Below are 17,012 nucleotides of genomic sequence, written 5' to 3'. Positions count from 1 at the left end.
TTATTGGAAAGATCAAATGTGGGTGAACCTCAGACCTATTGATCCCAAACTCAAGCAGGTAAACTTAATGATCAACCATGCGGTCTTAAATTCTAGAAGGGAAGACCATATGGTGTGGTGTGGGACTTCGTCAAAAAACTTATTCAGTCTCTTCTGTTGTCCTTTTACTGGCACACTCCCAAGACCCTACTCCGTGCTGGGCCAATGCTTGGTATCCAGGGTTGACTCCCAAAATCAACATCTTTTTGTGGATCCTCTTGCAAAACAAGATTCTTACTACTAACAATTTAAGAAAGGTGGGATTTTGTTTCCCTAACTTTTGCTACCTTTGTCTTAATAATGAGGAATCTGTGAACCACATCTTTTTACACTATCCTTATACCAGTCATATTTGGGGGATGTTTTTTCAAATGTGGGAGCTAAATTGGATTTTCCAGGAGGAGATGCATGATTGTTTCAAAAGTTGACATTATTCCACCAATAACATCACCATAAGAAATCTTTGGAAGTTCTCTTTTGCCCATATCCTCTGGGGGATATGGAAAGAGAGAAATAATAGAATATTTCAGAATGATAGTAACACCTCTGAAGTGGTATGGGTCAAGATAAAAAATAACTGTGTTGAGAATGTAACGGCCAAGGGAGTGCATAGTTGTACTAGTAAAGAGGACTTTGATGTTCTCAAAAGATGGAATATCCCAGACTTAATATGTTGCTTAGTGTGTGTGATTTAAGATTGGCCATCCAACTCAATTATTATAATCTTTCCTCATATGTAAAAACAATTCTTTTAAATTTTTCAAATTTTTAATTTTCAATAAATCATTATGAATGATATACTAGTGGAATGACGTGACTGTTAATATGAAGGATGGTGAATGTACACAAACATATGAAAGGCAAAGAATACCAAAAACATGCTCAACACTGAAAACAAAAACAGAAAGAAAAACCACTGGTACTACAATCTATCGAATAAGCCGCCATGCAAGAAACCAGAGCCAAAGAAGCAAGTGAATCCAGCAGCGAGAGCCAAGAATCGAGCAGCGAAAGCCAAGAATTGGAGAGCAGAAAATGTGAAAATTACACAGAGCCAGCATCTGCAAATCCTCCTCCACAGCGCAGGCTTGTGAGCCTCAAAACAGAACAAACTATCAAAGGACCAAAATTCACAGTTTTGACATACAACATTCTGGCAGACAAGTGGAACGAATCGGACAGGAAACACAAAGCCTGCCCAGCGGCTGCACTGGAATGGAATAACCGAAAACACAAGTTGGTCTCTGAAATCATTGCATACAATGCCGATATAATTTGTCTGCAGGAAGTGGAGGAAGAGCACTACAAAAAATACTTCTTAAACCAGTTCAGAAATCACGGATATGATGGGCGTTATTTGGTAAAACCTTCAGGGAACCCTAAAGAAGGCTGCGCCACCTTTTTTCTACGTGAAAGATTTTCTTGCATGGAGGAAATTGAAGTGGTGTATGGGAACCAGGAATTCTGCAATTTGGTAGGCGAGAAACTTTATTTAACGGGACATGATCCGCAGTCTTATGATCCCAAGTCTCATTCGAAGCCTACACAGAAAACACTTAGGCGATTCCGCGCTAATAACATAGCTTTGATTCTTTTGTTGAGTTTTGATTCGAGTCTGATTTGTGTGGCCAATACCCATGTGTTGGCTAATAAAGATCTACCAGATGTGAAGATGTGGCAAGCTTATTGTCTGCTACACAAATTAGAAGAAATTTCAATGGAGAAAGGGAATGATGATATGCCCATGGTGATCTGTGGTGACTTCAATTCTTTTCCCAGAAGCGCAGCCCACTGTTTACTGGTGGGCAATGAAATTGATCAGAATCACACACATCTTGAGGCTGGTACAAAGTATAGGTTTGATGCAAACAAGTTAAAGAGGAGATCTATTGAATTGTCCAGTGCTTATTCTGCTTATTTTGAGCAAGGAGTTTCAGATTGTGGTGATGAAAATGATGATGTGATGAAGCGTTGGATGAATCCGGAAACCAAAGAGCCCGTGTTTACTCATTATGCATCTGATTTTCAGGAGACTTTAGATTATATATTTTATACCCACAACAATTTAGAGGTGGAAAAATTATTGGAGGTTGTGGATTGGGATACTGTGTCTCAGGCGGAGGACAAATATATTCCTTCTAGTGTATGGCCTTCAGATCACATGCTTCTGCTTGCACAATTCTCTTGTATTATTGATAAAGAATATATTAGGAAAAGGAAAAGGGATTCTTATGATTCTGAATTTATTATAAAAAAATTAAAAATTGAATCAAAGGGAAAAGAAAAAGAAATACATCATAGTGGATGGGACCCTGCGGATATTTCAGATCTTGTTGATGAATGGAAAAAATCTGATGATTGAGATCTTCCTCCTTCCCTTTATTACTTCATTAATTGTGCAAAGTTTTGTATTTGTTTATATATTGTATTGTGACTCTAAAATTCTGATATTATAACACACGTCTTTTTAAGAATATGCACAATATTATTTTATTATTGATTATCAAGATATTTTATTCATAAAAATAAAATTTAAATCAAACATGACCTCATTATGGTTATGGTTAGATAACATGGATTTGCTGATGCAAAGCCATTTAGTTAGCTCTTGTAGACATTCATCTATTGATCAAATTGAATTAAGTAAAATTATGGCCGAACCATGTTTCTGAGAACGATTAAATTGAAAAGGTTTATTTGCCATCCCCTTTAGTTGCTTTATCTACATCTGGAAGCGAATTATTTTGTGCTCCTCCAATTTGGTTGGTATTGAAATGCTTGTTCAAATTTAGCTAACTAGTCTTTTATAAAGTGATTAATGTTCTACTTTGACATTAGTTTAAATTGTGTGAAATAAATTCATGATAGTAGTGATACAAAACAATGAATAAATGGTCCATATTGATAGGTTATAGTGGGGATGGAATTAACAATATAGATTTGTAGTGAGTATTGTAGTCACATAAATCTGTCCACTTAATTAAATGAATACTTAGTATTTATTTGATTATTTAACCATCAATTAATAATTAATTAAATTAATATTTAATTAATTCATCTTAACCCTCTTCTCCTATTAATTAAATAAATTATTCAATTTATTTGATTTAATTCACTTAACCAAATTCAGACCATTAATTAAATAAATAAATCATATTTATTTAATTAAATACTCTCTCACATTTAAATAAATTAATATTTATTTAAATCTCCCAAAATCCCACCTCTCACATTTAAATAAATTAACATTTATTTAAATCACCTTTATCCTCCCCCCACTTGTATTTTCCTACAAATGCAAGTTGCACAATTATTTTAAATAAATAATTTATTTAAATCACCTTTATCCTCCACCCACTTGTATTTTCCTACAAAAGAAAGTTGCACAATTATTTTAAATAAATTAACATTTATTTAAATCACCTTTATCCTCCACCCACTTGTATTTTCCTACAAAAACAAGTTGCACAACTATTTTAAATAAATTATTTATTTAAAATCCTATTTATCCTCACCCACTTGAAACCTTTAATGGTTTCCCTTAAAGTATTCAAACCTGATGGCTTTAAAGTCTTCAAACTTGATGGCTTCCTTCTATAGTCTTCTTAAGACTTTAATGGTTTTCCTTAAAGTCTTCAAGCCTTTAATGGTTTCCCTCAAAGTCTTCAAGCATTTTAATGCTTTATCTTCATTTTTCTCATTTAAATAAATTAATATTTATTTGAATATTTATCCAAATGCAAATTACACCATTTAATTGAAATAAATGATTTTATTTTAATTGAAAATACCAAAATTTCTCCCACTTGCATTTTCCTACAAAATCCACTTGCATGCCTAAACCCCTTCTAGAATTTTCTAATCACTTCTAAATAACCTAACCCCTTCTCTAAACTTTGTCACATTCCTAAGCAAAAGGGAAGTCACTTCTCAAACCCTCAAAGTCTTTGATAACCATTAAAGGCTTTCAACCTTCAACCACTAAATGGCTCAAAGTCTTTGATAACCATTGAAGGCTTTCAACCTTCAACCACTTAATCCCCAAAGTCTCCAATAACCATTAATGGTTACCTCAAACCCTCTCACATGGTTAAAACATTTGTTTTGACTCAACCTCTACCCAACCCAAAGGTCTCATCAGGCCATTAATGCTTTGACCATGATTATCTCTTAAACATTTGCACAAAGGTTTATCCTTGGATTAACTCTTAATCCAGTGGGTAATCTTAATTTGGACTTGACCCTTAGCCTCTAGATAACCATGAGGTCTTCTCAGGCCTTTAATGCCTCCAACCTCTTCTCTCAACCCAATCCTATGTTGACACTTGTCACCATTTTATTGGTGCCAATTGTGCACATGGATCCCCAACTTTCAAACTTGGCCCTTGATTAAACCATTCAATCTTAACCCTTCATTTCCCCATTTCTTCTATAAATAGAACCCTTCTCCTCAAGCAAAGAAAGAAGCATTAGAGTATTGTTGTTATACTGGCATTAGCATAGAGATTTTTCATAGCATCACTATCTACTCTTGCATAGTATTTGCTTATCATATTCAACCATCTTGAATCTCCATATGGCATCCATGGCTAGTGCTAAAAGCTGAGAGCTACACTCATTTGGGACTTGGAGAGGAGAGGAACAAGGGAGGAGCAACTATGAGCATCTTGATTAGCTATTTTATTCTATGTTTATATGCTTTCTATTTCATGCTTAATATCTCTCTTGATATGCCTGTTTAGGATAATCTTTTGTTGCTAACACTAACATTTGTTTCTTGTGCTCTTGTGTGTGTTGCCATCAAACAGATTTTCTAATCCTTTTTGCAGAGCATCAAGTATATTTATGGTTCATACTAACACAAAATAATGTTATCATTAAAATTCATACTGATGTTAACAAAATTAATTCATTGTAATGAACGATTATTAATACAACCATTTTCTTTACTAGCCATGTTGTAGTTAGTATTAGTGTTTATCATATTCTAATAATATTAATATTATATTAGAATTATCATTATTAATATTGTAAGAGTGAAAATAATATATTATTAGCACTAAAAATTTGAGCATAATAGTGTTTGTGTGTATAAATGTAAAAGTCATTGATAATTTCAAAAGGTGTTAAGGCTAGTGTTGATAACAACAAGTGTTGTTGTGGTTGTCAACATGATTATTACTATCTTAGATAGAATAGTTCCAAGGGTAATAATGGTAATATAGGATACATACTCAACTCAAAAATAAATAAGAATACTAACAATGAGTGAGGTGTTTGTGTTGAAATAATGGCAATAGTAATGGCTAGACTTAATTCCAATATTAATATTAAACTAATACTAGTAATAAAGAATTTAATGAAAAAATAATAATGTTGTTATCATAATGTTATGAATTAACGTTGTCATGAAGGATAGTTTATAATGTTTTGTCTCCCATAATGAACTTTGAAGGTTATTGTCAAACAAGGTTAGAAATTACAAGGTAACATGAGATCTACATAGATGAAATGGATGACTTAATTAAAAATTATAACACTAATTTATTGAAAGGTATAAATATCTATGGATTAAATATAAAATCGATAATTCTCTATTTAATAATTAGAATTTTATAGGTCTTACATTATTGTTTTATGCATATGACATATAAGAAAATGAATAATTAAATAAGTGCTATGGAATTGTTTTGTGATGAGGAAAGAATAAGTTTCAATAGGCTAATAATTATATTATTACAAGGAATTATAAACTTTTTCTAAAGTTCATTATAATGATCTTGTACATGACATTAGGGAAGGGAGGTCTATGCATTCCCTGGTTATCATTCGAATATGCCTAATGTCTATATTGAAATAAATAAGTAATTATATCTATAACACTTTTGGTTTTGAAGAATATGAGAATCAACATAAAGGTGTATCTCTTTAACTTTCTTCGAGCTCAGTAATCTTAACAAGTATGTGGGAGATTCTAGAGTCACTATATTAGGGTTCAGGGTTTAAATCAATAAATTATCTTTATGATATTAAGGTTTGTTAAATAGAGGCTTGGTTGTTCCAAGTTGATTGAACACCCCCACCTCAACCACATAGCAACACAAAAGGAGGGGTTTGCCCCTATACAAATTACATACTTAGTTTCTCTCAAGGAAGCTTCTACCCAATGGCTATCTGAATGACAATAAGGGCAAGCAATAAATATATGTATGCTCATCGTCCCTGCCTATGCCAAAATGGGAGCTTTGGAACTAGGGATGGAAAAATGATTTTTGTTAGATATTACAGTTGGCAATGTTCTATATGGAAGAACAAATAGAAAACACATAAAAAGTTTGACAGAATGCCTCAAAGAGATGTGGATATGCGCAAAATTGATTTATTAAAACGGTTGTTGAAATTCTCAAGTAAATGTAATTGGCAGGTGTAAGGTCACATTCCACATCCTTTGCCAGTATCCTCCCTATCTATCCAAAATGGGAGATTTGGAATGGGGTATGGACATCCATCAAAATCATACATTATAGGTAAAGGATGGGAGAATTTTGTTAGATATTGTGGTTGAACTATTCAGTTGTAGGTAAAAGAAAAAATCCACAACCTTTGCCATAATCCTCCCTGCCTGTGCCAAATTAGGAGCTTTGGAACAGGGTATGGATATGTACAAAATGGATTTTTTGAAGCAACTTTATAAACTATCAACCAAATGTAATTGAGCAATGTAAAAGTATACATCATAATTTATAAACTTTGGTTATTGTGAAACATAAAGATGCTATTAAAATGATTTTTTACAAAACTATTGTAATTTAAATTCTAATAATCATTCTCCACAACATATATCTACATACGAGAATTAGAGTTCTATATCTACTTTCAAATTGCATACATACATGCAACAAACTTTACATTCAAGTCTTATTTCAAATGAAAATTATGTAAGTTCACTCATATGTAACAACGAGATGCCTTAAATTTGATGGAGCATTTGAACCAATAAGGGATGCTCAATTCCTCTATATAGAGGAAATTCCATGGAATGCCTCCAATAACTGGACAACCAACTAAATAGCCATGCAAGTGCATTATGTGGTATCTTACCTACATGAAAATAGTTATTAGCTTTCACATTTTTACTATACCAAAAGATATATGTTGCCAAAAATTTTAAAAACCACATATATGCTACCAAACATTACCCAAATGTATATTATCATAAGCTTTTAGATTTTGAACCTTTGATAAAGGTTGTTAAAAATATGTGCAAATGATTGATTATTTCTTCAAGAATGTTTTACATGCAAATTATCTCAAGAATATAATTAGTAATAGTGGAAATACTCTTTACAACGTGCCTTTAAGAGAACTCTTTACAATAGTGAAAATACTCTCTACAACATCACTAGCAACATTTTTCTATTAGACTCACGCAACTAAAGTATTTAAAAATTAATAAGAAGTTCAAGCACCCTTCAATTTTAATACATATGATTTTGCATCAATAAACATTACCTCTTATATCCTTACCTTATTCTTGAACTTTGTCATGTAATACATGGATATTACCTAGTGATAGAATATAATCCATACCTACATACGATCTCATGCTAATATAGTCACATACATAAAATATAGTCATAAATTAGTTCTATAGGTTTGTGAGGACTCAATCTATGAGACCGTTGTCTCTTAAAATATTCAATGAATGAGGGTTGTGTATCTTTAAAGTCTTCAATAAATATGCGAGGGCCCCATTCCTCGTAGAATCCTCATTTATTGACTGATGCATGATATATCCAAGTCTATGAAACATCTCTCGTCTAATTGCATTGTCTTTGACCTTTGCTATCAAGTTCTTCAACAATGCACGTCTAACATGCCAAGAGCATAGATACACATTACATTGAAACACTTCCTTGCATCATGAATACTTTTATTTAGTATTTAATGTACTCTTCCATGGTATGTATTGAAACATTTTCAAAAAATATAAGGTTTTGATAAAAAATGAAACACTATCCAAGTCTATCAAACATCTGTTGTCTAATTGCATTGTCTTTGACCTTTGCTATCAAGTTCTTCATGCCAAGAGCATAGATACACATCACACTGAAATACTTCTTTGCATCATGAATACTTTTATTTAGTATTTAATACTCTTTCATGGTATGTATTTAAATATTTACAAAAAAAATAAGGTTTTGATAAAAAATGAAACATCTGATAGCTTTTATCTCAATACCTACATCGTCCACCATGAATGCAGTTAATCTCCAATCAATATTCTTCAAGTGAATCTGTTGGAGAAGAATATTAATCCAATATATGCAATATCGTATTCACAATACCTGGCCATAATGACCCATGCCATAGGCACCCCCATATGCTTCGAATCAAATGCAAGCATTTTGTATAATTGAAACTATCATAAGGCACGTGGGTCATGATGTATCGACACTATATTTTAATTGTATGAAAAAATTCAATTCAACTCTAAGAAAGAATACACAACATACCTTCGTTGCATTAGTACCAAATATAGAATCCATTTCCAATATGTTATTGTGGCCTTATTGAAGCATCCAATCAAGTTTCTCTAGCAATTGAATTCTCAAAAAAAATGGGATTTTACCATCTCCATCAACAATAGTAGCACTATACTCCTGATATGCAAACCACTTGTTGGGGTTCGCCAAAACCCATTGTTGCACAAAAAGGGAATCATTAAGTTATGAAACATACATGTAGCTTAATGTCTTAATTTTACAGTCAATGTTTGTAGTATCATTCATGATAAGAAAATCATACCTAGAAAATTGACCCTCAAACATGGTCATCTTCTCATGCACCGTTTTCTTATGTTTTTTTATGCATTGCATTTACAAGCATGCCAAGTAATAGTAATGACTCCACCCATTGATGCAAATTTTTTCTAATATAAGGTGCAAAAAAGGACCTTGTTCCTAAAAAGTCATTGTTCATTTGACCATGACAAGTTATGCCTTCCTTGTCCACATGTTGAAATTGGTGGTACCATATTAACACTTGGTTTGGCTTATGAACCATGATTTGTGTTCTAAAATGACAGGTGCAACCATATTGTATATGTTTATGACCAAGTCTACTACCCTTCCCTATTTTTGGCATTGAGGAAGGATCAAAAGGTGCTACATCTTTTTCTCTATAGTTATTTGGTCCATATGCACACCAATACCTATTAAAATCATAAAAAATATTCAAAGTATTAATGAACATAGTTAGCCAATGACTAAAGACATTTTTATAATTAAGTGTAAACATTTGCCATTAATTCTTATTTTTACATGTTTTATTCTAAAAATCTATTGATCTTGTTTTTTGTATCAAAATTGAGAGGGTTTCTTTTTATGAATTTTGCGAAAGAAGGTTGGGTATGATTCCCTTGATCTTTCTCCCTCAATAAAATCATTCAATCTATTAGCCTCAATCCAATCTAAAAATAAGTGCAAGCCTTTATAGACACATTTCTCAAGATCATTATTAAAACATTACATGTATCTTCTTGAAAAGATCTCTCAAGATCATCATCATATTCACCTTTGTGTTTATTAATTTTATTCAACTTGTAGTTTCTTCATAAATAATTTATCTTGTCATAGTTCCAATGTTTTCCTTATCCTTTTCACTAGGAGACTTGATCTTCAAATGAAATCCATGTGTACACTACTATTACCAAAATATTCATGGATAAAAATTGAAAAAGTGTAAATGAAACTATGTCCATTAGAAAAATGTAGAACACAAGAATATCCTACTAGACACCTAAAATTGACACGTTATCAATTACTTAGTAACCTAACCATTTCCTCTATAATTAATTGAATGAAGCCCTATTTATTAAATAATACTATTATTTAATTAATAAAGTCAATATTCATCTCTATTCACCCAATCTTGTTTCTAAACTGAAATAACTTGATCATTTCTTTCCTATTGTCTATATGTAAATAAATTTATATATATATATATATATATATATATACCTAATTTCTTTGTCTCCTTTCCAAACATTAAATAAATGTCTATTTATTTAATTTGGTTTTTTCATCCTCTTTTCAATTAAGAAAAATGTAGTACACAAGAATATCCTACTAGTCACCTAAAATTGGCATGTTATCAATTACTTAATAACCTAACCATTTCCTCTATAATTGATTGAATGAGTTATATGTGCTTATACATCCCTTTATTTAATCCTCATATATTAATAAATGAAATATACATTAACCATTTTAGCATGAGGAAATGATAAACATGCAAAGTGGGAAGAAATTCTCATAGTTCAATATAATCAAACATTTAGAGGATAAGATTGTAGAGGTACTAGCATCTAGGGTAGAAAGATGACATACAAGGAAAGGGACATGGTATTTAGGTGTCGAAGAGGTTTATTGTAATACACGATGTATGTTTAGCATCAAATATTGTGCCAAATGGTTAAAAATGGCAATTGTCATCAATATTAAGTGAATATGCTAAAATTACAAAATTTGTGGAAAGAATGAGGGAAGTCACCTTTGAAAATAGAACCATGCCGCCAACTAGGATAATTCTAGTTTTCTATCTTCTTGAGTTTTCAAAATATGACAAGCATGAAAATTACCAAGTATACAACAAACCCCACACCACCCACTTGTAAAACATGACCAAGAAATAGCTATTTCCATTTTTTTAATAGTTACTAGTAATGAATTTACATGATATCTATAGTTCACTATCACCATGCACTTTGTCTTAAGAATACTATTGACTATATTTAAATAAATTGAGTCATGACAATGCAAAGTGTTTACCAATTGATGATATAACTCCTTCCCATAATGATATGGATCTCACCCCTAAGATATTGGTTAGTTTTTATACATAAGGCAAAAAAATCATATACAAGATACCACCAAAATACACTAAATTTGTAAGATACCACCAAAAAATTCCATAAAAAGCCGACCACAAGAAAAAACACAAGTTCACCAAACGCTAGCCAGTTGTTACCTCTATTTTTGCACATGTTTAATTTTTCCCATAATTCCCTTTTTCAAGCAAAAACATAATACATTAATGCCATCTCGATGTTGTTTCATCGTAAATCCTTCTTATTTTGGTCTTTATATGTCGAAGTGTTCCTTTTAAACCTTTCGCTTGAACTTGTGTGTAAGTTCAATAGTTCATTGGTTCAAAGTTCATTCTGTGTGTATGTGTTGAGTCTTTGTTGAAGTAAGTTTTAAGTGTGCAAGAGGAATCTCAGCGGTGAGTGAACTTGAACCGATGAACCTTTTATCTCGATTTGAATGTTTCGCAAGTTCAAAGCCCATGGTGCAAGCAAATGTAAAGGTGGGTAGTCAATTGAGGGAAATGGTTAAGAAAAGGAGGAATATTTTGGGAATCTTGGGAACTTAAATTTTACTTGAGCAAAGTGACTTGTAATTAATGCAGCAAGTGTCAAATTTAGGTCACTTCAACATTAACCCAACATGAGTGGATTTGATTTTTGAAGCATGGTGATTATGAAGTTGGATTTTGAGCCATTTATAGATTTCAAATAAATTGTTCCGTCATTAAGAAGCTAAAATTGGCAAGTAAGGAATTCAGCACTAGAGGTAATTAGTTATGTTCTTTAGGGTTAGCAAGGATTCAATTTGCATGAAAAGTGAATTCTGAAATTTCCTGTCATCTCTGTTATTTCTTGTTGCAGAAGGAAGCTAACTTTTTTCCTGTATTTGTTTTAGTTGGGTTAATTACTTCATTTTGTATCTGTTTAAATCATCGCCATGAGGCCCGCATGTCCAAAATTAGGGTTGAGCTCTAGTCTCGTATGTTCTTTACCTGAGTTTGGGGATACTTCTTTAGCTCAAGCTAGTCTAGAAGACTTTTTAGAAAGAGTTAGAAATCCTACAAGTCCCCCTATGATGGAGAAAATTGTTAATAGTGGTCTTATAGAAGTCGTTGCTTTTCCCATGATCGTGCAATGCCCAGAGTTGGTTCTTGAATGTATGAACATATATGATCCAGAGCATAGATGTATTAGGTCTATAGATGGGGGTGTACTGTTGAATGTGAATAGGGAGACCATAATGGTTGTAATGAAGATTCATCTAAAAGAACCATACACAGATTGGACCATAACTTCATCCTATGGTTTCTTTTCTAAGAAGAAGGACCAATATAGGAGTGTAATTGCTAAAAATTGGCTTCTAAAATTTCAGAAAGGTGGTTCAAGGTTACCCAAGCCTTTGATGAGAGAACACCTTATTAAGGAGGTTAGAGATATTTTAACTCTGTTGCACAAAGTGAATGGTAGTCAACAGGCATTTTTATGGGAAGATTGGATATACTTTTTCATCCAAGAAATTTTAGAAGGAGAAAAATATTTAGACTGGGCAAAACTCATTGCTAAAAGACTTCATGAAGGCCTGAGTAATTGTCTTGGAAATAAAAATTTCTACATGTGTTCTTATCTTTTCTATTGTTTAGCTTGCATAAGACCATGGCAAGGATTGTATAATGAACAACTGGTCAAAGGAATGAAGATTTATGAGTATCACTCTTAGTTGTAGTTGCAGAGATGTCACAAAGATTTTAGAAGGGTGAATGATGTGTTCACAAGAAGATTGGTTCATGAGTTGTAGGGAAATGTCAACAGAAGACTATCAGACGAAGCTATGCAGTTAATAAGTACCTATGGCAGTTATTTCATCCAATTTCCCAGGTTTACATATGTTAGGGTGGGAGGTTTTGAAGGTGAACCATTTAGATTTCCAAAATATGCCTTAGACCATTTTGTGTCAATTGAAATTCGCAGATAGTTGGTCCACATTGATAGAAAATCAATAGCAAAGTAGAATTCAAGTGTCTCTTTCTCTATTGAGTTGGGGTATTAAATTTGTAAGTTAGTTTCTGATGCTTTGAACTTGGAAGTGGAGTTCAAAAAGTTGAATTTGTAGTATTATACAACTCACCCAAATTTTGATAGTAAAGGTTATGCACAAGCCCAAGCAATTTCCCCTTCAACCTTTCCATACACGACACTAGGACTCCGTCTGAAATCTCATTCCAAACCGCAGAATTCCTTTTCCAATTTTTAAAAGAGGTGGGTTCCATCCTATTCTTGTCACCCCCCATGAAATACACAATTTTGATAGAGCCAGAGAGCACACCTAAAATACTCAACAAAAAACCTAACCAGAAACAAAAGAAGCCTCTAGAATAGCAAGAATTGGGAGTTGTGAAAAAATTCCACCAGAAAAATTTATCCCAATGACATTCAGTCATTATGGACTGGTAATGAGTGGCTGATTAATTCGGTGTCCCTTCTAGTCAGCTCGCACAGGTTTCTCGGGAAACTTTCCATTTCCATCCACCATTTAACCTCCACGTAATCCACACAAGATTTGCCATATAATCGGTGGGGGCATTTCCTTCCCAATACGTGTGAGAAGATTTAAAGTCATCCAAGTTGGAAATCATGATATGAAAATCTTCAATCAAACACCTGATTGTCTAGCTTGGCTCCTGGTGTCTATTAATGCATTTGATTATGTTTATCGAATCACTTTCCAACCAAACACGGTTAAACCCTTCTCGCCATCTACACACCAATGTAAGTCGCACAAGCCTCATCATAGTGGTTTGTTTGGGTGCCCAATGGGAGCGATACCGCTGAGACAAGCTTACCATTGTGATTCCTAGCAACTCCCTCACAACTAGTTGGCCCAGGGTTACCCTTAGTCACCTCGTAAAAAGGGTATAATGTGGTTAATGAATTCACTAACCATGATAAACCATCATCACCTCACATAAGAAGATAAATACAAGGTACCAACTAACATCCAATATAAAGACAAAGATGAAATTGAGAATTAATAAAGAAATTTAATATTTTTTGCATGTCTTAGAATGGTTGCCAATTATTGATTGCAAATGGGTTTTGATCAACCTAACACATGTAGAAGCCATCTCACCATTTTAACATTGAGGAGAATAATATCAAAGAAAATATAATAAATGAATATTCTCATATAAAAAATTCATAAATCCACCAATTCAAACATGAACATCTTGATATGCTTAAAAATTAATCACAAGCATTAAGTTACTCTAGACTTCTAGAGTTTTTGATAATTATGAGTTGATACATGAGAAATCATAAATATAAAATAATTGTAAGTGAATTATCATATATTCAAAAATACTATTTTATGAGATCTCAATTTAAAGATAAAATTACATTAATAATTAAAAAAATTTACAATAACTTTAACCATGCATTGTATTTTTTAATTGAAAAGATTTTAATTAATTTTTTTTATGGATAACATGTTTAGATATTAAGTATAGACTTTTATTATAATACATCTATGCAAATAGAAAAGGCAAAGGGAAGAAGTTCAAATAAAGAGAAGAACTACAAATTAATTTGAATTGAAGATAACAAAATAAAAGAAGTAACACTTTTAATTTTATTTTATAATAATGTTCAACATCTAGAAACTATTAATATAATTAATTAGAAAAAAAAAGATTTACATTGATGGTAGATAAATGATTTCTTTATTCAATCCAAATATTAACATTTATGTGGCAAAATCTTACAGTCATTCCAAGATTTGCAAAGGACGCAAATATAAACAAAATAAATTTAAGAATAGTTTTCTTAAAATGAATGATGAATTGAATGACCCTTTAAAAATGATAATATATTTATATTGACCAATCTCAATAGAAAATATAAACTTTCATATTGTCAAATTGCGAAGACATGGGAAACAAAATTTCAAGACCAAGTCAGCTCCCTTGAAGTATTTATGCCCCCATTTCCTTTTGAATACAATAAATAGAACCACTATTGGAAAACCTGCTCCATATGACACTCCAACTCCAATCCTATACCACACAATTTCTTTTCTTTGTTCTTCTTCAATAATAGTTGTAGAAATAGGAGGAGGGGCTAGAGCAAATTGTGGCCAAGAGCATTTCCTTGGAAGCGGGCATCCATATAAATTGGGATTGCTTGAAAATGACGATTGAGTAAATGTTGTCATGTGTCCTCCTTGTGGTATACTTCCTGAAAGCTTGTTATTGAAAAAGTTGAGAGCTCCCAAATAGCTCAAAGTACCATCCCCTTATGGCTAAGTATGAATCGAATCGCATGAGTGGTTGTATCCCCGAGTCCTTGGGTGATCTCCCTTCTTTGGAATCCTTGGATCTATCTTACAACCAGCTAAATGAAACTCTTCCCTCCTCATTTTCAAATCTCTCCTCCCTTACTCGCCTCCTTGCTAAGAGAAATGCATTCAATATTAGCACTACCCTCTTCACTTAAACAACTCTTCCTCACGTTCAATTGCGGTCAAATAATTTCAGAGGCTTTATGTGTGGATGACAGTCTCCTTACCCAAAATGTAATGTTTCCACTTCTTATAGGCTTGAACAATAGCATACAGTTCCTTGTCATAAGTGGCATACCGAAGTACTGTATCAGAAAAAGTCTGACTGTGATATGCAATTGGATGACCATGCAGCATGAGGACTGCCCCTAGAGCATATTCTGATGCATCTGCTTGTATTTCAAATGACTGTTGCAGGTCAGGGAGAGATAAAACTGGTGCATAACATAACCTTCATTTTAACCTCTCAAATGCTTCTTGTTGAGCACTTGTCCATTTAAACTTTGCTTTTGTCCCCCCTCTCAAGGACTCATTTAAAGGCCAAGACAAATGGGAAAATCCCAACACAAATCTGCAATAAAAGTTTTCCAACCTGAGGAAACTTCATAACTCTGTGATATTTATAGGAGACGGCCAGTCCTTCATCACTTGTATCTTCTCTGAACCACCATGGACACCCTCACTGTCAATAAAATATCCTAAGTATCTGATACTCTGCATACAAAAGTAGCACTTTTCTTTGTTGAAATAAAGCCCATGATCTTGTAAGGTTGAAAGAATTTTTTCTACATGTTGCAAATGTTCCTCCCAAGTTTTGTCGAAGAAGAGTATGTCATCAAGATATACCACCACGAAGGAATCAGTGAATGGTCTAAGTATATCATTCATCATTCTCATGAATGTCGCTGGAGCATTTGTTAGACCAAAAGGCATCACTAGCCATTCAAACAATCCCTCTTTATATTTGAAAGTTGTCTTCCACACATCAGCTGATTCAATTGGTACTTGATGGTACCCTAATTTCAAATCAATTTTGGTGAAGAATCGGGCCCCTCTAAGCTGGTCCAAGAGGTCATCTATCTGGGGAAGTAGATAGCTATTTTTGACTGAGATTTTATTCAAGGCCCTATAGTCAATACAAAGTCTCCAGGTTCCATCCTTTTTCTTTGCTAGAACAATGGGCTGTCACAAGGTGATGCACTTGGATGAATATGTCCCTTCTCAATCAATTCTTGTATTTGCCTCTTAATCTCATTATTCTCTAATACTGACCTACGGTAGACTGGTTCATTAGGTAATGGAGTTCCTGGTATCAAATCAATAGTGTGTCTCACTTGGTAGTGTGTAGGTACCCTAGTTGGTAACTTAAACAGATTTTCATATTTCATCAAAATTTGATCCATTGATCTTTTCTACAGTGTTGTGGTGTTTGGGATGGGATGGGAATTATAGACTGATTTCCTTTCTTCTTCAAAATGAATCATCAATAATATGAATGTTTTCATTTTGGCAACCAACCTCTTACATTGCTTGGCACTAATCAAAGAGGTAGTGTATGCAGGGCTTACCTCTGGTATTCGGTATTTTTGCTCACCTAATTTGATTGTCACGCTACGAGGCCTGGAATCATAAACACCATGTCGCCGGTACATATATGGTTGTCCCAACATAACATCACAAACATCTAAAGGAGCCACATCACAAATTACCTCATCTTTGAAAGGCGACACTACTGGTGCGCTTGGATATCTCTCCCTTGACTTACCCATC

General features: G+C 33.1%; 1 protein-coding gene across 1 annotated transcript; it reads left to right on the top strand.

Annotated features, from left to right (window-relative positions):
* The first annotated feature begins 985 nt into the window (after positions 1–985).
* On the top strand, positions 986–2,401 carry LOC131061473 (carbon catabolite repressor protein 4 homolog 1-like). The gene is made up of 2 exons (XM_059210749.1): positions 986–2,182; positions 2,315–2,401. The coding sequence occupies exons 1-2, from the start codon at positions 986–988 to the stop codon at positions 2,399–2,401; spliced, it is 1,284 nt and encodes a 427-aa protein (XP_059066732.1).
* The last annotated feature ends 14,611 nt before the right edge of the window (positions 2,402–17,012 follow it).

The sequence above is a fragment of the Cryptomeria japonica genome, chromosome 8, assembly GCF_030272615.1.
Source record: "Cryptomeria japonica chromosome 8, Sugi_1.0, whole genome shotgun sequence".
Lineage (NCBI taxonomy): Eukaryota > Viridiplantae > Streptophyta > Pinopsida > Cupressales > Cupressaceae > Cryptomeria > Cryptomeria japonica.
This window is presented reverse-complemented; position numbering and strand designations above follow the sequence as displayed.